Source organism: Octodon degus, unplaced genomic scaffold (genome assembly GCF_000260255.1).
Source record: "Octodon degus isolate 3935 unplaced genomic scaffold, OctDeg1.0 scaffold00065, whole genome shotgun sequence".
NCBI lineage: Eukaryota > Metazoa > Chordata > Mammalia > Rodentia > Octodontidae > Octodon > Octodon degus.
Genome location: NW_004524641.1, coordinates 8867356 through 8891934, shown reverse-complemented (window position 1 = coordinate 8891934; position 24579 = coordinate 8867356). Strand labels below are relative to the sequence as shown.

The 24579-nt window shown below is 37.2% G+C and overlaps 2 protein-coding genes across 13 annotated transcripts in view; one reads left to right on the top strand and one right to left on the bottom strand.

The window, feature by feature from the left end:
* Nucleotides 1-4784, bottom strand: part of Mettl8 (methyltransferase like 8) — an 88866-nt gene extending 84082 nt beyond the window's left edge. For 4 of the 6 annotated variants that reach the window (XM_012515492.2, XM_023719150.1, XM_023719151.1 and 1 more), the window contains exon 1: nucleotides 4118-4193. The gene's annotated coding sequence lies outside the window, so the exon portion shown is untranslated. Of the gene's footprint in view, nucleotides 1-4117; nucleotides 4203-4723 lie in introns of those variants that run through there. The other 2 variants (XM_023719149.1, XM_023719147.1) reach the window with 2 other exon arrangements.
* The window catches only part of Dcaf17 (DDB1 and CUL4 associated factor 17), a 33627-nt gene continuing 13264 nt past the window's right edge, over nucleotides 4217-24579 (top strand). For 2 of the 7 annotated variants that reach the window (XM_023719141.1, XM_023719144.1), the window contains exons 1-9: nucleotides 4217-4490; nucleotides 5227-5330; nucleotides 9651-9741; nucleotides 13108-13244; nucleotides 14147-14225; nucleotides 16282-16371; nucleotides 18821-18925; nucleotides 19187-19292; nucleotides 23831-23973. In XM_023719141.1, the coding sequence (XP_023574909.1) occupies nucleotides 4227-4490; nucleotides 5227-5330; nucleotides 9651-9741; nucleotides 13108-13244; nucleotides 14147-14225; nucleotides 16282-16371; nucleotides 18821-18925; nucleotides 19187-19292; nucleotides 23831-23973 (1119 nt within the window). In that variant the 5' untranslated portion in view covers nucleotides 4217-4226. Of the gene's footprint in view, nucleotides 4491-4521; nucleotides 4870-4960; nucleotides 5013-5226; nucleotides 5331-9650; nucleotides 9742-13107; nucleotides 13245-14146; nucleotides 14226-16281; nucleotides 16372-18820; nucleotides 18926-19186; nucleotides 19293-23830; nucleotides 23974-24579 lie in introns of those variants that run through there. The other 5 variants (XM_023719145.1, XM_004634763.2, XM_023719143.1 and 2 more) reach the window with 5 other exon arrangements.

Genomic DNA, 24579 nt, shown 5'->3' with positions numbered 1-24579 from the left:
TTTTTTTTTTTTTGTGGAACCAGGGATTGAACTCAGGCACTTGCACTTGCCAGGCAAGCACTTATTCTACTGAGCCATCTCCCCAGTCCCTCCTGCTTTAATTTGTTTCATCTCCTTATCTCAATTGTTTGTACTTTTGTTCTTCTTGATTTCTTATACATTTCTTTTTTTCTTTATTCTTCAATTTTATGTGCATATATCTGGTAATATGAATAACTGGTAGGAAGACAATACTATGTATTACAACAAATACTGTGAAATTCGTATCAGTTTGTTAAATGAAATTCTTATCTTTTAATTTTTTGTTTTAATTCTAATTTGTACTCTCTTTAAAAAATAAAAAAAAAAATACACCATTTATAGGAGGGAGAGGTGCCATATACCTGGGATGGTAAGATAAGAGGTTGGTAAGTTAATCCCAGGCTGGGCAACTTAGTGAGCCCCCATCTCAAAAAATAAAAAGCTATGGATGTAGCCCAGTGGTAGAGTACTTGCTCAACAACCATGAAGCCCTTTATTTAATCCCCAGAACTGCAAGAAAAAAAAAAGCATATTCATTTTAAGTTCCTGTGTAACAACCACAAGCTTAGTACATAGTTTAAGCCAATACTCTTTTTATTATCTCAAAGTCTTGGTACTCAATTCCTGACACAATGTATCCTGGCTCTCTGCTCAGGATATCACCAAGGTGAAATCATTAGCCAGAGGTGGAATCACATCTGAAACTCAGGGTCCTTTTACATTCACAGAATTGTGAACAGGATTCAGCTCCCTGCCACTTTATGATGGCGACCCTTGGCTTCTAAAGTTGCCTATTGTTTCATGCCACGTGGTCCTTCTCACAACTTGCCTCTCCAGTAGGAGGATGTTTGTTGGGCGTGGTAGTACACAGCTGTAATCTCAGCACTTGAGAATTTAAGGCAGGGGGATTACCAGGAGTCCAAGGCCAGCCTTAAATACTTGGTGAGGCCATGTCTCAAAAAAACAAAGGACAGCATTTCTGCTGTATGCTAAAATGGGGCCTTATGTGAAAGTAATCTAATCAAGGAAGCAACCATCCATCCATCCATCGTAATCATAAGTCCCAACCACACTGGCAGACTACATAGAAGGTATAAAGTGACAGGAAGGAATCTCAGAGATGACTGCGTAATTAGGACCATCACCAAGAATTAGTATGGGTAAGCACCTAGGCATTGGACTCAGACTTGTGATTCTCCTGTCTCAGCCTTTTGGGTGTCTAGGATTACAGTTGTGTACCACATGCATAGCTCAAAACTAAGATACCGTAATATGGGTAGTAAAAGACAGGTATAATAATGTCCATAGCCACACTTTTCTGAACTTTTGTTTCTGAGAAGCAAAAGCCCAGCCCATAGTAGATAACCACAGGAAATCTGTACAATGAAATACTATATACTAGTAACTCAGTTAACTACTGGTATATTATTAAGTGTCATATTGAGGGAAAGACATAAAAGAGTGTATACAGTTTAATTTTGCTTATTTGATATTCAACATCATTCAGATACTTTCTTTTTCTTATTCATTTTCATAAAGAGGAAAGACTATACTTGGTGCCAGACCCCTATAATCCCAACACTCAGGAGGGTGAGGTAAGAGGACTGCTGTGAGTTCAAAGCCAGCCTGAATTACAGAGAGAAACCCTGTCTCAAACCTCCCCCACCAAAGGGGATCAGGGTCCATAAGCAGTGTGGTATGGCTTGTATGTAGATGTACCCCCAAACCCTAGTCATAGATGGGAGTTTTCTGTAGGTGGTTGGATCTAGAGCGTATGATGCTAGGATTAAAGCTGTGATGCTGGGATTGATACATGATGTGATGTCAGGATTAAGGGTGCACTACTTGGGTGTGAGTAAAGACAGGGAGCCTGGATAGAATATAAGGGACAGAAAGAAGGCTGTTAATGTTGCTACTTGTCATTGCTGTTTTTGCTGTCTTCTGCTTGCCGTGGACAGTTTCTCCTCTGTGATGCTCCTCCCAACATGCATCCTGTTCCCTGACATACCCTATGACAAAATAGTTCCCAGCACATAATGGATAAAAATAATCATGTGTTGTATGAATGACCACCTGTCGCCTTGGCTTAAATTTGTCTCTAAACAAATGTTCAAGTTTAATAATCTGAGTATTTCATACAGCTATTGCTTCTTTAAGCAGAGCATATGAACAAGCAAAGATTGTGCATTTGTGTTTCTTCTTCCTTGTAGTAGCTAGGAGGGTTAGTAGTCTGCAAACTTACCAACACAAAGAATGGAGGAGGAAAGCTAGTATTTGTTTACTACTAAAACAAAGAGAAGTTATTTTCCAACGATAAACTTTTGTGTTCATGCTATCTTAACCTTCAACAAACTGAAAATATCTACATTATAGATAGGACTCTGAGGACGTTAAATTTTTTGAAAGTTATTTCTTCTTACTAATATTGTAGTTTCCTACTAAGAGAATAACAGAGACTAGATATGTACCTATGTAAAAGGTAAACATATTGCTAATAGGTTCCATACAAACATTGTTTTTACAGGCCATTCATTCTTCCCCTTCCTCTTCCTCTTCTTCTCTTTTGGTACCAGGAATCAAACTTAGGACCTTGCACTTGCCAGGCAGGCATTTATGCCCCTGAGCTGTCTCCCCAGCGCACCATTCATTCTTTCAACATACACATGCATGAACCACATTTTAGGCAGTATGCTGAAGGTGCAAAATATTACATCTGTTTTTGACTGTGTTAGGAAGACAGACTAACAATAATTCTAAAACAGTGCCACAATCATCTGCAGAATAAGCCAGAGGCACAAACAATGCTACTACACTGATGGGACGAGGAAAAGGGTTCAAGTGCAACTGTGACATGTGGAAGTCTTCGGATAAATGGTAAGAGGTGGGGAAGGGAGCTCCAGACAAAGTCTCAATTATAAACGCATACTGGGCCAGGAAAGTATGTAAATATCAGAACCACATGGCACATGTGAGGGATGGCCAGAGAGAGGAGCCTGAAAATATGGCAGGATGAAGATTAACAGCACACTCTGTGTACACTGCACTGAAGGATACCACTCTGCCCTATAAGGTACCTATGTGGAACTGCAGGAATGTGTATCTGTATCCTCAAGACTGAGATTTCTACTGGAGAACCCTTTGTTTTCAATTTATCAAAACCTGAAAACAGAAATTTTAACAAAAACACACTCTAGATCAACTGGATGACTACCATTCAGCTGAGCGCTGTCACAAGACTTCAGTTTGCACATTTGTGTTTGGATTGGATGGTGTACCATTTGTCCCTGGTGCAGGATAAGAGAAGGTGGACTACTGCATGCATATAATGTCAAGGAAGTCATGTGGCTTAAGTAAAGACAGGGTGTTGCACTTAGTAATCCTTCAACAATAAGTCATAAAAAAAAAAATCAACAAAATCTAGAACCTGAGTGAAATGTACCAAGGTTAAAAAGAGAATTTTTTTTTTTGATACCAGGAATCAAACTCAGGACCCTGTGCTTGTCAGGCAGGAGCTTGGCCACTGAACTATATCCCCGGCAGAGAAGACCATTTTTTTACGAAAGGACGTTGACCCAGCACACTCACCTACTACTGTGTTTTGAGGACTGGCTGTCATATGGGATCACTCATGTTCCTTGGGAACCTAAAAACAGGAGGCAGCATGCCAACTGCCTGTGGGAGAGGGAAAGACAATACCCTCAAGGGACCTAAAACACCCAGGACCTAAGACTATTGTAAATTTATAGAGTATTAGAGCTTTGAACACACAGGCAGGGCCATTTAACAAAGTTTGTTACCTTTTACTTAGAGAAACCAACGTTGTATATCCTAGTTCATTCAATAAAAATGTAAGCATTTCTTATTTTATTCCCTGCAAGAAAAACGTACTATCTCCAAACTGTCCCTACAGGCCACACAATGGCAGGCGGGGGGGGGGGGGGGGAATAGATTCAATCTTAGTTCGGTGGGAAAGTCAGCATCTTCTAATAGTAATTATAATACGTACTGTACAAAGCATAGTATGTATATACCCAAATGTTTAACCGTTAACTTCATCCACAGTGTCCAAAGCTAAAAGGAAAGCCGCAGGGCGTACCTTTGGAAGGTCGCACTCGATACAGCGGCCCTCCGGACAAGTAACTGGCCAGAGCCTACCAGGGCAAACTGCAGGGGCAGACGTGCGTCACGGTGTCAAGGCGGGAAGAATGACAAACCGGAAGGCAGACACGCAAACGAAGCGGGACCAGGAGGTGGCAGCACAGCGTCCCCAGGACTCGCGCCTCACGCCTCTTGCACCCGCAGAAAAGCGCACCAGCCCACGGCACCGCCTCTGCAGGACCCAAGGGGCGGGATCGGATGGGGCAAGACCTCACGCCCCGAGGCCCGATGGGAATTGTAGTCCAGGAAGAAGCCAGAGGGCACTAGAAACTACATTTCCCGGTGAGGGGGCGACTACGGCAGGCCACGAGGTACAGCGACTTCGTGCGGTCCGCTGTAGGAGAGCGCTTGAGAAGGAGGCCGGGAAGGGATCGTTTGTTCTTTCTTTCTTCCCTGTGCTCAAGGAGGGCTGGCTCGGCTTTCCCTCGTCCCGCTGCCAGGTGCCCCTTGCCCAGCCTTAGTTTTTTCCCTGAAATTCAGAGGTGGCGGCGGCTGCTCGGTGCAGGAGCTAGGGGCCTCACGCCCCCCTTCAACCCAACCAAACCTGCGATTGCCTGAGCCTCCATGGGCCCGACCCGGAAGCCCAACGTGTGCAGCCAGCTAAGTCGCCGGGCACTGGGCTTCTTCGCCCGCGACGCAGGCGTGGTGCAGAGGACAAACCTGGGCATCCTGCGGATGCTGGTGTGCCAGGTGACCGCCTGCCGGCCGGGGACCAAACACAAGCAGCGGGGAGCCTGGGCTGGGAAGAAGGCTTTACTCCCTTTGCGGGGGTCACTGGCGACGGGGAGGGAATTAGCAAATAGGTGGTAATGGGGCCATCGGATGGTTTTAGTGTAAACTTCTTATGCCTTTCTGCAGTCCTTTTACAAGTTGGGCAACCAGCTAATCCAAAACGCCCGAGCAGAGTGAGGAAGACATAAAATGTTTTAAAATAACGTATGCGAAATTACTTTGAAAATCGTAAATCTAATTTCATCTAACTTAAAATGAATGCACAGTAGAGGGTCATGAGTTCTTTCCTAAACCGAAATTCCTTGTGTCTTTCAGGAAAGTACTAAATTTAAGAATGTTTGGACAACTCATTCCAAGTCACCTATAGCTTATGAGAGAGGAAGAATATATTTTGACAATTACCGGTGTTGTGTCAGCAGGTAAATTTTTAGTTATAATTTTACTATCATTTACCTGACTCTGAATCTTTAATTTTTACAGAGCTGCATGACTACGTTAGTACTTCATGAAATTGGACAATGGACGAAATGGGTCCAAAGTGGTAAAATGCATGTAATTTAAAAATCTTGTTAAATATAAACTTGTAGGTTGGGGTTTGTAAAATACCATTTCAAAGCAAAACGAAATAGTGAGACAAAATGATAGATTGCTCAGAGAACTGTTTAGTTTTTTTTTTAACGATACTTAAAAAATAACATGGGCAAGTAAACTGGTCACCAAATAATTAGATGGGTTTTTTTTTTGTTTTTTGTTTTTTGTTTTAAACAGGGTCTCACTAAGTAGTATAGGCTGGCCTTGAACTCACAGTGTAGTTCAGGCCAGTTTTGAATTTGTGGCAGTCCTCCTGCCTCATTCTCCCTGGTTCTGGGATTGCAGGTATGTATCACCACACCTGGCGACTTGACTTTTTAAAAAAAGAAATTTTCAAGCAAAAGCATTTTTAAAGGATGTCTTAAGTCAGCCTCAACTCCAACCATTTAAGAATGAGCCTGAAGGGAAAATCATAGTGAGCCCCCAGGATGCCAATTGTTTAGATTAAAGAACTATCAAAATTTGCTATATGGGGCTGGGGAGATGGCTCAGTAGAATAAGTGCTTCCCTGGCAAGCACAAGGGCCTGAGTTCAATCCCCAGTTCCACAAAAAAAAAAAAAAAAAAAAAAAAAATTGCTGTATGTGTTTTACTGCAGTCCCTCACTTCAGTTTGTGTCTAAAAATTATGGGAATTTCCTTCAAAGCACATTTATTAGGATGGACATACACTACCATTTAAAGTATGCTGCTCAGTAATGCTTACATTCCCACCAGCATGGTTAATTTTGCAGCATTTTCACTGTTCCCAGTCATAATTCCAAAAGACACATTGTAAATGCTATAATCCTGAGTGTTGAAATTACAAATTATTAAGATCACAATCTTAAAGATATTAACATCCCAAGTATAGTAGTATTGAAAGCCAAAAATCTCAAAAGGTGTTATGGGTCGCTCAGAATAGGAACCAGATCAGCCAGGTTGGAATTTAGAAAGCAGTTTATTACTGAGCTCAGGGCCCCCGATCAGCTCTCACGCAGGAGAAGACTGAAAAGGCAGCTTGCTCAGCAAGCAGGGAGGGATTTTAAACCCTGGAACCACAATGAGTTTGATAAGCAAATTTATTATCTGACATAGAATGCTTTCAGAATCATTGTGACCACTATTTAATAATACTTTCAGAGTCACTGTGACCACTACTCAAACTAGATTTCCTGAGGCTTTTGTTTTAGTTTCTGGTTAATTTTGCAGGCAGCCTTCTGTAGCCCGGAGGTTATAAGAAGTTAAAACCCCTTTAGTTTCCTTTTGAAGTCATCTCTGTAATCTAACTTTGTTTACAAGGATTGGTGAGGTAGGAGTTTTATCTTGCAAACTACAGGTAACAGCTACTATTTATTAAGCCATCTAAAACAATGGGTGAGTATACATTTACAACAGAAAGCACAAGATTTACATTTATAGCCTAAAATATGAGTTAACCCATTACAAAGGTAATTCCCATCTTAAAATGAGACTTATAAAAGAGAGCTAGGGCCAGCCAGATAGCTCAGTAGATTAAAGCACCCATTTAGGCAAATGCAGGGGCCAGGGATGATAGCGATTGAGACTGGGCCTGTGGCACGCACCTGTAAGCCCAGCACTTGGGAGGCTAATTTTCTGATGTATCACATTTTCTTTTGGAAGAATTCTGCAAGGCGTATCTGTGTCCAGCATATTCTCTTAGCTTTTGCTTGTCTGAGAAATTTATATTTCTCCATTTTTGAAGGATAGCTTTTCTGGGTACTGAAATTCTAAGTTGGTAGAGGTTTTTTCTCTTAATGTTTTAGATATTTCACTCCATTCTCTGCTTGCATGTATAATCTCTGAAAGGACAATGCTGAGGTAATTTGCGTCCTTGTTCCTCTATGGATAAGGGAGGCTGAAAAACAGGATCACTACAAGTCTGATTTGTATAGTGAGATCCTGTAGACCCTATACTAAATACATTAAAAGAAAAGCAAAAAGAACTAGAAAGTCAAGTTCTGGGGAAGGGATCCGTATCTTTTTGGTTGTACACAAGATCATTTATATCATGGGTGGTGTTGTTACCCAGGAACAGAGTATTCCTAACTCGTCCTCCTTGTCTTTGATAACACTGCTGTCATTCATATTATTTATCTGTGTGTTATAATCACTGACTACTATGTTGCTGTATTTATTTTAAGCAGACTTCTTTAAATCAATAAAGGTTAAGAAAAGCAAATTTTGTTTTACCTTCATTTATTTCTTCTCTAAGCCTTTTCCATTCTTTATACAGAACTAATTTTCTGATGTATCACATTTTCTTTTGGAAGAATGCTGCAAGGCGTATCTGTGGCCAGCATATTCTCTTAGCTTTTGCTTGTCTGAGAAATTTATATTTCTCCATTTTTGAAGGATAGCTTTTCTGGGTACTGAAATTCTAAGTTGATGGAGGTTTTTCTTTTAATGCTTTAGATATTTCACTCCATTCTCTGCTTGCATGTATGATCTCTGAAAGGAGAATGCTGAGGTAATTTGTGTCCTTATTCTTCTATGGATAAGGCAATTTTTTTTCCTTTTCCAGTTTTTCTCTTTGTTTTTTATTCTCTTTTGTTTGAATATGATAAACCTGCATCACGTAAGGGCCTAGTATTCTCAGCCATATATATATATACCTAGTGCTGCATCCAAGGTAGAGTCCTCATTTCACCATTGTTCCCTGGGCGGAAGTGAGCCCCTTGTGTCTCTACTGCACTCCCCCAGGACTCAGCTTCAGCACCTGACAGCTGGGAGCTGGGTAAGCCCAAAGCTCCCTTCCCCCAAGTTAGCTCTCCAAGCGAAACAGCCAGGAGAGGGAGCTCTGAGCTCTTGGCTACAAATGACCGAAATGGAGTTTCCATTTTGCTGAGCTAGGAGTGGAGGAAGGAATCATGCCTGGGATTAAACAGCACAGACTCACTATTGCCATTGAGCTGTGGTAGATTTTCTCCAATAAATGTGTTTTCATCTGGCATATGTCCCCAGGACCATTTCCAGAGACAGTTAGTGGTTATCCTTTATAATTTTCACCAGTTTTGCTGAAGAGTATCCACAAAGCCTTTATCATGCTGGAAGTACAAATGTGATGTTTTCCTGTATGATCATAATATTTCCATACCTGGAAAAATTACTACTAATTCTTTGCTATCATTTAATTTCCCATTCATAACTTCCCCAATTTGGAAGTACTTGTTTTAATTTAGAAGAAAATTTTAAAATGAGTGGCATTGATTTGTGATCTAATGGTAAATAATTTTGGAGTTCTTTTTCATGCCACCCAGGTTTTATCCACAGGTTAGAATTAGAGAGGAGACTTTTCAGTCTTGTGAAATTCTATTCAGTTTAAACTTTTCAATCAGAAATATCAAAGGTGAATAAAATCTCACCTTGAAAATCCTCTTTTAATGTTAAGTGCCAAAAAAAATTTCTTTTTAAAGCGCCTTAGTTAAATGAAAACATCTGTGATCACCTCTCAGTAGTAATCAGAGAAGTGTAGTCGGGCACAGTGGCACATGCCTGTAATCCAAGTTCCTGAGGATGCTGGAGCAGGAGAAATCACTGGAGACCAATCTGGGAACATAGCAAGATTTTGTCTCATATATAATTAATTCTATTTGTCCCATCAAAGATAGTGTTCAGTATTAGTAGAAGTATAAACCTTTTTAGCCTTTCTAAAAGGTAATTTAGGAATTAAAAAGAAAAATTATAGACTTTTTTTGTCCATGAATTTTTATTCTAAACTGGAGCCATTTTTATCTCATTTTCATTTCAGATATTGTGCATTGAAAAATTTTTGAATTCAATGGAAATGAACTGTTAAATAATAAGGGGTAAAAAACAATGTTCAAGGGTAAAAGATCAATGAGGTGCAATTTTGGAAAACAGTGCCTAGGTAGCTAATGTATATAAAGAAAAACTAGAAGAAAATGAACCAAAATGTTAATAATTATTTTGATAGTTTCATATTATGAACTATTATAATATTATTACATTTTCAACTTTTTTATGTTTATATATTATGTTACAAATTTTGTCTCCAAACTAAGTGCATAAAAAGAAGACAGCAAATAACATATTTTGATATTCTAAATCTTTATATGGAAATGGGTCTCAAATTGAGCAATTATTGCCTCTTATTAATAATAATGGTTTATTTTTTTCTTTTTCCCAGTGTTGCATCAGAGCCAAGAAAACTTTATGAGATGCCAAAATGTCCCAAGTCAGAAAAAATAGAGGATGCTTTATTATGGGAATGCCCAGTGGTGAGATTTGTTTTTAAAGCATTTTTAGCCCAAAGGAACTGGTTATTGTTAATATATAAAGGATTAAAACTCAAGGATCATAGTAAATTCTGAGTCTTTAGAATAATCAGAAAGAGACCATATCCTTGACTATTACTTTTCTTCATCTTAAAAATCATTGATACTGTTAATATTTTTAAAATTAGTTTCTGTAAATCTTAGGAAACAGACTGATTAAAATGTTTATAGCAATATAAGCTAATTTATATTTATAATGTGTTTGAGAAATTATTCCAGTTATTATACTAAAAGAATAAAGTATTTAGAGCAACAGTTATTTTAAGTAGATTGTTGAAAGTGATTTCTTAGCAAATTTCCTCCATGAACGTTACTTGGAAAACTGTCAGATAAAAATAAAATGTAGAATAACAAGATAAACTCATTTGATTAGACCAGCATTGCCCAGTTAGTATTGACCAAACCACTATTTCCATGTGGTATTAAATTTAGGTAAGTACCAAAGGTGTTGAGAGAAATTAGCTGTGGAAAAATAAGTTGGGAAATTCTAAATATAAAAGATTAAATAAGTTTGTTGATAGAATTACTTCTCACAGCTTTTAATACTAATTTACATAAAGCTTATAGATCATTTTTCCCCCAAACTGTTGATAGAATTTTCTTTTTGAGGAATATTTTTTAAATAAGTTTTCCATGTCATTACTGTTCTAAGGAATACACTTAGGAAATACTACAAGAAATTAAGCAGGTCTTTAGATCTGGTATATGTAACCTAGAACAGTGCTTTAAAGGATAAGAGGCTATATTCTAAATATTCTCTAAAAATTATTTTTTTGTGAGGAAGGCTGATTTTACATACATTGAATTGTCTGAAACTTCTGCTTTATTTTTCATTGGATACTTATTCTCTGTAGAAAGCTCCTTTTAAATGTTAATCTAGAATTTTCTTCTTCAACTTAATATTTTAAAGCTATGAGTAACTGTAGTGCTATCAGCAATTTAAAGTTTTTTAATTCATTTTAACGGGGACTGGGGTGGAGTAGAAAAATGACATTTCTTGCTTGTGAATTTTGAATATTCCACCCCACAACAGTAAATTTTAGAGCAATCTTGTCACATCAAAGCATTTTGGTAAAAATAAAATTTCTAGTAACCTAATTGTTCTGTTCACACTTCTTTAATATTTAGACATTTTGTTCTCATTTGCAGAAAAACGAGATTTTCTTCCATTAAGAAAAACTAAGAAGCACGTTGTATTTTTTTAATGTACCAATGTAAAACTACTTTTAAATGAATACCCTTTTTTGAGGCAGCATATGATATGAAATATTGTGAATATGTAAAGGACAACTTTTAGTTTACAAAAATAGTTTAATTCTGTTATGTAAGCTTCTTCAAATGTTTTTCTAATAGGCAAGCTATAAATAGTATATTGTTTAAGACTTTAAAATCTCCACAAAATATAGTTACACAGGACATCGTAGAAGAAAAGTATTTATATCTTTGTTTGTGAATTAGTGTAAGATTTCTGATGGATAAATTAAAAAAATATCACCACAGGAAACAAAAAGCCAACTTCTTTTTTCTGTACGAGAAGACACATCTTTAAGAGCATATGTGAGATAATTGTGCCCTCATTCTTTTCTGTTCACTTTTGGCCTAAGCAAATACTAAATTAATTTCAACTTTTTAATCTCTTTTGTGGGTGTGTAGCCATGGGGAGGGGTGTTTGTTTTGGTTGCTTTAGAGATAAGGTCTCACTGGGTAGCCCATACTAGCTTCAAACTCACTGTGTAGCCCAGGCAGATCCTCTTGCCTCATCTTCCTGAGTGCTGGGATTCCAGGTGTGCGAGACCATACCCAGCTCATCAAGTTCTCTGTTCTTAACTTTTTTCTTACAACTGTCTTTTAATTCCACAATTCAAAGCAAACTTTTTTGCTTCCCTTTCTCTTCATATATTGTACTTCCACCTTGTGGTAGCTCCTTGGTGACAGGAGTACCCACATTGGTCATCTCCCTTTCCTGGGCTACTGGGTGGGAACAGGCCATTTTTACAACCAGGTTCATCTTCCACTCTTTGGCTGTCTTCATTCTGTGTTGTAGCTTCTCACTTGAGGTTGGAATAGCAGCACATTAGACAGTGGGGTAATTTACATTTTCTCACACTGACTTCCATCTAAAGGAAAACAAGTCCTATAGTAAACAAGTCCTATATTATAGAAAAAAGGGGATAATTGATTTTGTTTTGTTTTGTTTTTGGTGGAACCAGTGATTGAATTCAGGCTCTTGCACTTGCCAGGCAAGTGCTTATTCTACTGAGCCATCTCCTCAACCCCTAAAGGGGGATAATAGAATGTTTGTTCTCTGTTCTACCTTATAACTTAATTTTTTTTTTTATGTATTTGGTACAGTGTCTCACTATGCAGCTCAGACTCATAGTGATCCTCCTGTCTTCAGCCTCTCCAGTGCTGAAATTATAGGTGAGCACCATCACACCGGGTCTCCATGGCTGGCTCAGCACTTCCAGGGGCAGGGCCCGCATGGCATGTAGTACTAAGGATGGAATCCTGGTCCCTGCGCTTGCTTAAGCAAGCACTTAGTCCACCAAGCTGTCTTGCCAGCCCAAAGTGATTATGGGGTTTTTTAAATTTGTTTTTCTGATATTGGGAACTCAGGGATGTTGAACTAGGGATGTTGCACTTGCCAGTCAGGCACTTATACTGCTAAGCCATGTCCATGGTCCCATATAATTTCTTTTTGGTAATAGGACTTGAACCCAGAAGCCATCCTGAGCTATATCACAATTTTTATTTTGAGACAGTGTCTTTCTAAGTTTCCTAGGCTAGGCTTAAACTTGAAATCCTGCTGTAGCCTCCCAAGAGTGCTGGTTAATAGCTATATTGCTATACTATGCAGCATCAGTACTCCTACTGCAGTTATCATTGGTTGACATTTGTTGAATATGCAGTAAATAAGTTATTTCAGGCACTGTTTTAAAAGCTTTATGTGAATAAACTCAGTAAGTAAATTGTGAAAATAATAACCCAGACTCTTTACATCTTTTAATTCTCTATTTGTGTGTTTAAAATTTCTTCTTTTGTAAGCTGGGCATGGTGGCATATACCTGTAATTCAGTACATGGGAGGCTGAGGCAGGAGGATTGCTGTGAGTTCTAGCTCAGCCTGGGGTACATGGTGAATTCAAGGCTAGCCTGAATTACATAACAGGACCCAGTTTCAAGGAAAAGAAAATTGTTCTCTTTTGTTTACTTACTTGGCTATCTTTAAGTTTAGCAGTTTTCTTTAGACATTGATTACTGTAGTTCATGGCCAAATGTTTCAATTTTGCTCCTTATTATTTTTTTTTAGGGGGATATACTTTCCAGTCCATTAGATTATAAATCCTCACTCATAGCACTGACTGCTCATAATTGGCTACTTCGTATATCAGCAACTACAGGAAAAATTCTCGAAAAAATATATCTTGCCTCTTACTGCAAATTCAGGTATTAACCATGAGTTTATTATTTAAGATTTTGTTATAAAAATTTAAGGCTCAGAGGTCAGGAAATTTTAAACCCCTTCCCCCAGTTTTCCAGTGCCTAGCCTGAGCTTAATTTTATAAATCTCTTTTTTTGTACTCATATGAATAATTGAGAACTGAGACTGTCTATCTTTTTGGTTTGATTCTTAATGAGTATTGATCTATACATAGTAGTTGGTATGCATTAAAAAATTTTAATACTCTGTTATTCTTCTACAAGTAGTATTTTCTTGTGTTTTTTTTTTTTTTTTTTTTGTGTGTGTGTGTGTGTGTGTGTGTGTGTGTGTGTGTGTGTATGCGTGTATGTTATGCTAGAGATTGAACCCAGGACCTTATGCATGCAAAGCAAGAGTTCTTTTTTATTTGTTTGTTTGTTTGTGGTGGAACCAGGGATTGAACTCAGGTCCTTGCGCTTGCCAGGCAAGCACTTATTCTACTGAGCCATCTCCCTGGCCCCTACAAGTAGTATTTTCTATGTAAGGTGAACTTAATGGTAGGATTTCCTGAAGGCTAGTCTGTTTCAGTTAAATTATCTGTTTACTAGAATTCAAGAACTGCTTTTGTAACTGTTGGTTCTATCAGCAAGATGTACATTTTTGGAGTGAATATATATATAATTTGTGAAAGCAATATTTTAATACTTTTTAACTTTCATCTTAAAGTGGAAAATTTCTTTCCTCAATTTTGAATACTCTTAGATCAAAACCAGTTTATCAACATTTTAGGAAGATTAAAATTATTTAATTCATTTATTTTTTAAAATACATTCCTTCTATAATATAAGTAAAAACCTTCATAACGTCTTGATTTGAAGTACAAAGAATTTGACCCCAATCATTATGCTTCTCCATTTTATTTTAAAAGGTACCTGAGCTGGGACACTCCTCAAGAAGTCATCACAATCAAGTCAGCTCAGAACAAATGCTCAGTATTGGCACGTCAGGTAGACATCATTAACATTCAGTAAACCAAGAGTTTGCTTCCTTAGGAACTGATCTGTAAATTTGTAATGAAAGAAACTGATCATCTTTGATATCTGAAGCACTCTGTTAGAGTTGGTAGGTAAATTATTTTTTCTAAAGTATTTTGTTAAAATGGACTCTCCACCCTCCGCAATACTATAACAAGTATTTATTTCCTCTTAGGAGATTCTCATCTTTAATGTGAACTATACCTTTTTCTCACTAGCATTCTTGGTTATAAATCAGCCAGCCACTATTCTGAGTGCTCTTGCTGCATTAACTCATTTAATCTTCCTCATAAAACTTCAAGTACATAATATTGCCCCATTTCACACATAACAAGTCTGAGCCCTCCACAGGTTAAATAACTTAATGTCACAGTACTGGTAAGTGGCGGAACTTAGACTCAAGGTAGTCTAACACTAGAGTCACTGTTCTTACACATTTATACCAGGTTGTCCCTTTTTGAAAGTCCTGCAACAGACTGCAAGATAAAGTTTATATAGAACTCTAGGGTAACTTTCAATAAAAGTAGTTCCTCCGACTTTGCCTTATTTAAATAATCCCACCCATCACTGGCACTTACTGCCTATGATGGTTATCTATAAATATTCCTGCTCTTTTCCTATATTCTGCCCAGTCACATTACTCATGCCTTTTACTGGAATCTGCTCACCCATTTCTTGGTTTATGGGATATGCCAATCTAAGAAAAAGATTACTGTCTCTCTTACAACTATTTTTCTTCTTATATTCTCACTTGCCATCTTTGCTTTGGTGAAGGAAAATTCGCAGACGTGAAATAGTAAAATAACAAAACATTTTATGAGAAACTTCCAAAGATCTTGTCTAATGTGCCTTTAATTCCTGAAGAGTAAGTATTTAAGCCTAATTTTACATAGTACACAAAGATTTTTCATTTACCATCTTCTAATGATGTTAATTAAAGTCTTTTCAGTAGCTTCTTATTTTCAATTATTTTCTCACAATCTTTAGCCAACAACTAATTGCTCTTGTCAGGTTGTATAAATAAATATTTCCTTTGAGCTTTAGGAATTTGGAAGGAGTCTGATTTATACCTCGCAGATCTTTTGTTTAATATATCCTTTTCAAAGGGAGAATCGTAAGGATTTTAAACATTACAGTCTTTTTTTTTTTCTAACTTAGTTATGGCAGGTTGTATTGGTCTTGGTGCCCAAGCTTTATGGTTCTTCTGAAGTACGTCTCACTATGATAGGCCGACTTCTTTACCTACCACAAATTTAAGAAATTTCCTTGAAGTCTATACTGAAGAAATACAGCAGATTATTTTGTATTTATTATGAGAATAAATTGGCTAGAACGTTTTTTTCTTGAAGCAAAGAAATTGCTCACAATTTTACTATTGATTCTTTTTTCACTTCATATAGATGTATCAGTACAACATTACTTTCAGTGGTAATGACTTTGATAACTGACATGTATTTTGATTGGGCTGTTTATTAGAACTCCAGTTTACAATATAAATGCATAGTATTTTGTTGCTGAAAAATATTTACTATTATAAATTTTGTGTACATGTATATATGTATAATCTGAATACTGTAACTAAAGATTTAGTGATCATATTTTAAATATGCTTGCCTTCATTTTTAGGTGACTTTTCGATCTCTATTTCAGTTTGTGAAAACCTTTGTATGACCACATTCCAGGATAGATAAATGCTTTCAACTTAGAAAAACAGTATTTGTAAAGTACTTTGGAATAGCTCAGTGCATTAAAGTGCTTGCTTAGGCAGACTCAGGGGCTGGGGTTCAGTCCCCAGGCCTGCCATGCAGGCCCTGCCTCCAGGACACACTGAGATGGCCATTGAGATTGGGCATGGTGGCGCTCCCAGAACTTGGGAGGCTGTAAACAGGAAGATCACTATGCCTCGGATCTACATAATGAGACCCTGTAGACCCTGTCCTAAATACAAAAATAAATAAATAAATTAAATTAAATAAAAAATTAAAGTACTTTGGAGAGAGCTACCTATAATACTGGTCTTTCTTTCTAGGCAGGCATCCAGCAGACTGTTTTGTTGTATCTTGCAGTGTTCCGAGTTCTACCTTTTTCACTTGTAGGGATTGTAGAGATCAACAAAAGGGTAAGAAACTTACTTCTTACTTAATTGCAATATTAATTTTATTGACATTCAGATTGTTCTCATTATTTATTAGATGTTTTGTTTAGAAATGTTCCCATGATTTGGTTCATTTCGTATCAGCATACTTGAGAACATTTGACTTGATGGGAGATCCCCTTCCCTCTTCCTCTTCATGCATGTTTTTATGCCTCTCAAATGGATAGTGTTGGCATCTTGCAGTCATCAACAAACTACTATTTTATAAAATTGCAAAATCAGTAAGGTACTTTTTTCAAAGGAAATATTTCCAAAGCTAATTAAAATTGATCATTAATCTGCAAAATATATCTCATTTTAATTGCAAAATATAGGTCTAAAATTTGCTTTATGGTATATAAACAAAGCTTATAATTAAATGTGTAAATTTTCTCTGTGATTCCATCTTGGATTTTATTGTTGATGTTTTTCTTGAATCATGGAGTAGTCAGTCACATGGGAGGAAAGAGGTAAGGAAATTTCAGTTGAGTAGAAGAATCAGTGGAGCTAGGGATATAATTCAGTGTGGCACAACACTTGTCTAGAATGTACAAGGTCTTTTTTGTGTGTGTGCAAGGTCTTAAGTCTTGAGCTTGAGCATCAAAAATGAACCAATAGTCTTCTGCTTTGTTCTGGGTGAATGGTTATTATTGGACTGTTTTAATCTTTAAACATCTGAAGTATTTTTGAAGACAAAATCATGAGGGTCAACTAATATTCACTCGCGGATAAGATGAATGAATTTAAACATTTTAACGTTTAAGCATAATATAGTAAATAATATTAGTTATCATATATTACTCATTTTGTGGCAAGCACTTTGAGTATTTTACATTGTAATAATCAAGTTAAACAGATACCCAAATTAGGAAAGTAGTGAAAGAGCTAGATTTTGAACCTAGATTTTACTCTAAAGTATAAATCAAATTTTAGAATACTGTGGCTACTTTATTATAGCACTCATTGTTTTGAAATGTTTGGATTATGCAATTCTTCATTTCAAAGTGGGGAACAAGGATCAGTGAATTAAAAAGTCATGAGTGAGTCAACATCAAAACTAACTATCTTTCAGAGATGGCAAAAAAAAAAGCACAACTTATAATTTAATCATTCTCTTTGTACTTGAGGATTAGGTAATTATGAATATATATTACAGTCTACAATAGGAATGAGCACTTAGCAGAATCGTAACTTGTTCCCGTTTATTCTTATGTATCCATAGTAATCATTTGAAAGATTTGGTTTTGATTATAGTTGGTAAAACTGGGATTAAAGCACATTTTTCACTTCCCATGCATAGTAAAACTACCCAGGGGCCAGGTTCCTGGATAGTATTGTGTACTTAGGGCATTTATTGAGACTGTAAATCTCACTAAGCTTTCTTGAGTAGAAATAGAAACAAATTTTCATGTCATATCTACTTTGTCTTTCATCACTATGAATACTTGCCTATGTTAGCTTTTTCAATGATTAAAGTAGGCATAGAATAATGTTATTTATCTAAGCTGTATATAGAGTTTCATATTCAGTGCATAAAGCTGAGTTTAAGAAGCAGTGAGCCAAAACCTTACTCAAGGCCAGCTGGCTAAATGTCTCTGTAGGTATTTGGTCTTTAGCGTATTTTCTTTTTATATGGCAAAAAAAAAAGGCAGTATCAGAAATTAAAGAACAAGATAATAAAATCTGGAGATGTCTTTTTCTCTTATAATTATTTTCCTAGATCCAGTCTTTTTACCTCTATAAATCACTAAAGCTTATCTCTTTATAAAGAACATTTTAATATAAATACAAAGGATAGGTCCCTGCCAGGATATGCATGGTAAGTTAAAAATTCACTTAGAATTACATGGCCTTACTATATAAATGTTCTTGAGGAATAAGAGTCAGGGGATTTTTTTGTTGTTATTGTTGGGGTTTTTTTTTTGTTTTTGTTTTGGTTTTGGTTTTTTGGCAGAACCAGGGATTGAACTCAGGCCTTTGCACTTGCCAGGGAAGGGCTTATTCTACTGAGCCATCTCCCCGGCCCTTAGGTCAGGGGGCGGTTTTTTGGTGTTTTGTTTTGTTTGAGGAATAAGAGACAGGGTCTCTCTTTGTAGTTCAACTGGTCTTGAGGCCAGCCTGGGCCCCAAACTCCTAGCAGTCCTCTTGCGTCAGCCTCCCAAGTGCTGGGATTACAGCCACCATGCCCAGCTGCATCATTTTGAGGGGATGTGTCACACTTTCATCAGTACCCCAGTCTTCAAATCTAGTGGTTGACTCCTTACTCTTAGTAACTAACACCCTGGTCTCAAGTTGCTAAGTTGTAGTTAAGTTTTAACACCAGACAGTGTTCGTACTGGTGACCGGAATTTTAAGCAAGAGTACAAACCATTGTGAACACTCAGGGGATTGACCTTCTGGTCTTTTCTCAGGGGATATCTGCCTTTCCCCTCAGATTTTCGGGAACATTACTGATGCTACTCTGTCCCATGGAATTCTGATTGTGATGTACAGCTCAGGACTGGTCAGACTCTATAGCTTCCAAGCCATCACTGAACAGGTAGAGAAAATTGAAATTTGCTGTACTATGAACTTTGAAATTTTTTAATGAAATGTTTTTAGAGTAAAGTATATGTATAAATTCATAAAACTATAGAAATCTGAAAGTCAAAGTAACCTTTAAAAGTGGGGTGGGGAAGATAAACAGAAAGACCCTGGAATAAAGACATTTTCTTTGTTATATACATATGAATTTTTTTTCTCTCCAGATGGCAAATAAATAGGTGCTAAAGCCACCGTTTTTGTTTTGTTTTGTTTTTAGTTCATGCAGCAGAAACTTGACTTAGGGTGTGCATGCAGATGGGGTGGGACTGCTGGAACTGTGGGAGAGGCTCCCTTTGGCATCCCTTGTAATATTAAAATCACAGGTATGGCTACTACATAGTACTTTTTCACCTTAAATAAGTACATGGTAATAGAAATAGTTACTAGTTCTAGTCATCCAAATGTTTTTCTCTGTAGTTATAAACTGATTCATTTTACTTCTTTATAGCATAATACTTGTTACTGAATAAATGTCAACATAATTCTTTTCGCTGCTGCTTGAACCAAAGGCGTTGGTTAACCAGACACCTTTAGAAACACTGCCTTTCTGAACTTTCATGTCCTTATCTACAGAATGAGGAGTTGCAATTAGTAATCCCATTCTAGCTCCTTTATCTTAATATTTTATATTTTGTGAAATACTTTACACTTTATGAAGGATGTTTCCAAGGAAAATACTACCATGCCATCTGACTGTAAATAGGACTAGAATATTGCAAGGACTTCGCAGGGTGCTTACAGATTGACCACACCCAAAAGAGAGAATTCTGTAAATATGTTCTTCATGTAATTAGTTTATTATATTCAGCAGTTTATTTAGAGATATCAGTTCATTATTTAAATATCATAGTATATGTTAAGCCATGAGTATCCAGGGTACATCTCAGGCATTCAGGAATGCTTTAGTGATTGCAAATAGACACAAAAATTGCATGAGTTAATTAGAGAAAGTATACTTTATTATCATAATGTCTCTTTATTCTTAGATGATTAAGAATCATTCCTAGTCATATTAAAGATATTTCCTATTTCCAGCCAGTAAGCAACGTGCTTTTAGGTGAGACTTAGAAGGTTTTTTTTATTTGTTTGTTTAATTTTTTGTCTTTTTGACACAGGTACTTGCTTTGCAGTTCAGGCTGGCTTTGAGCTCACTTTGTAGCCCATGCTGGTCTTGAACTCACAATAACCCTTCTGCCTCTGCCTGCTGAGTGCTGGGATTACAGAAATGCACCACCATACCCTGTACACCAAAAGTTTTTAATATAGGTAGTCTTGGTCCTCCTGGGCTTGTGACAGTACACCTCGGATCTCTGCCTTCCTATTCATGTGGCCTTCTTCCCTCCATGTCATCAAGTCATTCTCCTTAAAAGAACACTGCAGCAGCTCTTGAATTTAGGGCCTAGCTTCATCCAGTACTACCTCATCTTAATGCAATTGTTACCTGAAAACATCCTAATACCAAATAAAGTCACAATCACAGATCCAAGAAGCAGGACTTCAGCATTTCTCTTGAGTTGGGGGACATAGTTCAGCCTGTAACAATGACCAAAGTCTAGTTATATCATTATAGTTCGGGAGCCATACCTTTTGGCTCTCTCAGTAAATAGCTGAGAATACAAAATTCATCAGTTTATTTTCATATATTTTTGTGGGTGTTTTTGTTTTTGTTTTTGTTTTTGTTTTGAGATAGGGTTTTGCTATATAATCCAGGCAGGCCTTGAACTCACTATGCAGCTCAAGTTGGCTTTGAACTTATGGCAGTCCTCCTGCCTCAGCTTCTCAAGTGCTGAAATTACAGGTGTACACCACTATGACCAGATCATATTTTTTAATTTTATTTTTCTTTTTTATTTTACCTTCATTTGTTTTAACTCACAGCAAAGTTTCTTTATTGTTGTTTTGTTGTTTATGGTGCTGGGACTTGAACCCAGGGCCTTGCACATGCGAGGCAGGCCCTCTACCACAAAGCCACACCCATGCTGAGTTTCTTGATTCCAATTAAAACTTCATCATATAATTCATGCACAAGAGTCCTACACCTTCAGTACCAGTGCTACTTACTAAAATTTAAATCATTGACTTTTCTCCTCAGTATGTAGCTAGTTGATCAGTATATACATAGTAATATATTTGAAGGTAATTTTTTTTGGTGGGGGGGCTGGCGCAGCATGTGGTGCTATGGATTGATCCCGAGGTCCCCTAGGACTACCTAAGCTTGCCTAAGCAGGTGCTTTAGACACTGAACTGTCTACCAGCCCGCAAAAGTAATTAGAGATCATTTTTTTAGATTATCAGTTTGATATATAAGTCCATTTTATTTATTTGTTTATTTTTTTCAGTGTTGAGGATTGAACACAGGGCCTTGCACATACTAGGCAAATACTGTATCACTAAGTTACATCCCCAGCCTTTGACTTTGTTCTTGGAGTTACACAATGTATGTACAGTTCAGAGTTCAAAATACATGAAAAGTTACACTAGACACTTTGCTTCCAAGCCTTCATCTGCCCTCAAAAGTAATGGTTATTTTTTTTGTTTCTGGTTTATCCTTTTGTTTCTTTCTGCAAATATTTACTTTAAATAATGCCTCCTTTCCTACAACAAGAATGGCTTATACTGTTCTGTACCTTATATTCTTGCTTAACACATGCCTAAATTTTTAAACATTTATGACTAAGCATGCCTTTTAGAAATTATAGAAAATTGTGGGGGCTGGGGAGATAGCTCAGTAGAATAACTGCTTGCTTGGCAAGGGCAGGGTCCTGAGTTCAATCCCCAGTACTGCAAAAAAAAAAAAGTCATTTCTGTTACTATTTTATCTTTCTTTTTCTTTCTTTCTCTTTTTTTTTTTTTTTTTTTCTTTTCTTTTTTGCGATAGGGTCTCCTTATGTAGTATAGGCTAGGCTTGAACTCACTGTGTAGCCCAGACAAGGCTTAAACTCAGAGCAATTTTCCTGCCTCAGCCTCCCAAGCATTGGGATTACTGGCCTACACAAACATGCTTGGTGCCTCCCTTCTTTTATAAACAATAATTTTATACACTTCATGTTAAAAGTCTCCTTTGCAATATTATTGTGTGACCTTTCCCCGACTCAGAAGCATTCTGATTAATCTGTGATTTTATTTGTTGCTCATCCCTGCAGTCTAAGCAGAGAACCTCCTTTCACTGGCTCTCCTTTTCACACTACCTACTGACATCCTTGTAAACAGCCTTGCTCTCTGGAGACAACAGGGTGGTATAGACCCATCCAAGACTTTTCTCATGGCATGAAATCACCTATTCTCTGGCGACTTGTAGGCCTTTTTGAGGATAGCACTACCAGTCAAAGTTTGGGCCTTTGGAAGATTAACAGAGCCAGTCATAATTGTGAACAGAGACCTGCTAATACTTTTAGGCCATTTTTAGCAACTGCTGGGAAAAGTATTTCTTTTTAAAGACATGTATTTACATTGATTCTTTTTCTGTTTAGAATTTTTATTTCACATTCTCTAAAACATAACCAATGAAATTTTAATTCCAAATTAAAACTAGAACTATGTTTTTCTTATTTTATGATTCTTTTCCTTATCCATCATCATTTGGTAGCTAGTGCACTATTACATAAGAAATTTGATTTACTGACTCATGCCTTTATGCTATTTTTATGTTGGGGTATTCATATTTTTCTTATTACTGAAAAGGGCCTTTGTATGTTGATGATATTACCCTCTTTTGGATTTTTGTTTGTTTGTTTGTTTGTTTGGTAACAGGAATCAACCCTAGGAACTTGTGCCTGCCAGGCAGGTGCTGTGCCACTGAGCTCTCTCTGGCCTCACCCTCTTCTTAAAAGATTAAAAGAAATGCGATACATATTAAATAATCTTTATCAAGGCCTAATGAAACACACACTTCTATGTATCATATATGACTCTTGTATGAATAATCTTCCTAACACAAGCCACTTTACTAGAATGAAAAGATTATGCTGCTAAATTAGTAGTGAGCCCATCAAACATTAAACTCTCAAGTTAGAGACATAAGCAGTCATAGGTTAGCCACTTGTCCAGTTAGATCATGGAGTGTCTCCTTAGGTTGCTCTAAAGGATATGTACCTTCTAAAGCTGTAGGACCTATCACTTACACACTGAAGAGTAGATTACACTCTTTAAAATTGTGAGCAAAGAGTAAAACTAAAAACCCAAGCAATTTTCTTTTATGGTGTCTCCAAAAGAGACTGGCTAAATCTATCTGAACCACCTTAAAGTCAACTTGTCTGATAATAGTAGCAGCAGTGACTACCCTTAATAGAGTCTTTATTGGAGCAGGGCCTATCCTAAGTAGTTGCATTCCTTATGACTAATGTTGCGTTTATACTGGAAATCTTGTGCAAGACAGATCTTGTGAAGTTTGTTTCAATTACCTGCTAACCTTGTGTATGGAAGATCTTCTCATATTTGAAGGAATTATTAGACTTAATTACCTGCTAGGGTTGTCATGGGAGTTGGAAATAGTAATTAGCTCGGAATCTTGTAGATAACAAGTAGTCAGTAAATGGCAGCTTCCTTTCAGTGTACTTTGTCTTCATTTTTCCCCATCATAAGCACCTCCATCTTTTATCTCTATTCATCTACAGGACAGACATGCCCCAGAAAATAGACGTCTAGAAAGCTAGCTCATGGCCTAACATTTGTTTCCTACTAGTTTTTTCTTTTCTTAGCAATAAACCTTTGCCTGATTGCATTTTGTCTTCTACAACTTAGTAATTTTTCATAGTGGAAGTTCATGGATGATGCATGCAAAGAAAGTTTGAATTCAGTTGATGAAATGTTCAAGGCCCCAGGAATAGAGAAACTAAACTCTGCCTTCTGCTTCTCCCTACAGACTCACCACCACTGCTCTTTGAGGTGTCATCCCTGGAAAACGCTTTCCAAATTGGAGGCCATCCTTGGCACTACATCATCACACCCAACAAGAAGAAACAGAAAGGAGTTTTCCATATTTGTGCCCTGAAGGATAATTCCTTGGTAAATCATTAGTGATCTGACTTTTTTGTAGTAGATTTGTATCAGAAATTCCCTGTTCTCTACTCCTCTAATAGTAATATGTTCCCAAGAATTACTTTATTATTTATTTGTTTTAATAATTTGCAAGAGTATAGAGAAATACTTATGTGTATCACACAAAATTTAAAACCATTCACATTTGAAAATTCTTAGGGCACTAGAAATTTTTCCCACTTACTAATCTCCAAGGGATCCCACACAAAACTTCTGTGAACCTCCACAGTAGAAATTATTGATGGAATATATTCAGGTTGCCTCTGAAGTCTGGGTGGAATGTGTTGTTGATTCAGCTTCTGCATGGTTGCTGTGTGCTTTCTCGAGCAGAGCCAGATGGAACTCTGGCAGTCATAATGTAGGTATTGATGAGTTTTCAAGGACATTCTTAAACTACAAGTGCTTATCAAAAAAAGTGGGGTGTGCACAGGTTTCCATAAACCCAGGACCTACCTGTATCTTGGCATGGTCACTTCTCCTTCCTTCAAAGAAGGAGGTGGAGATCTGTCTTAGCAGTGGAGTAGCATGCTTGTGTGTGTGTGTGTGTGTGTGTGTGTGTGTGTGTGTGTGTGT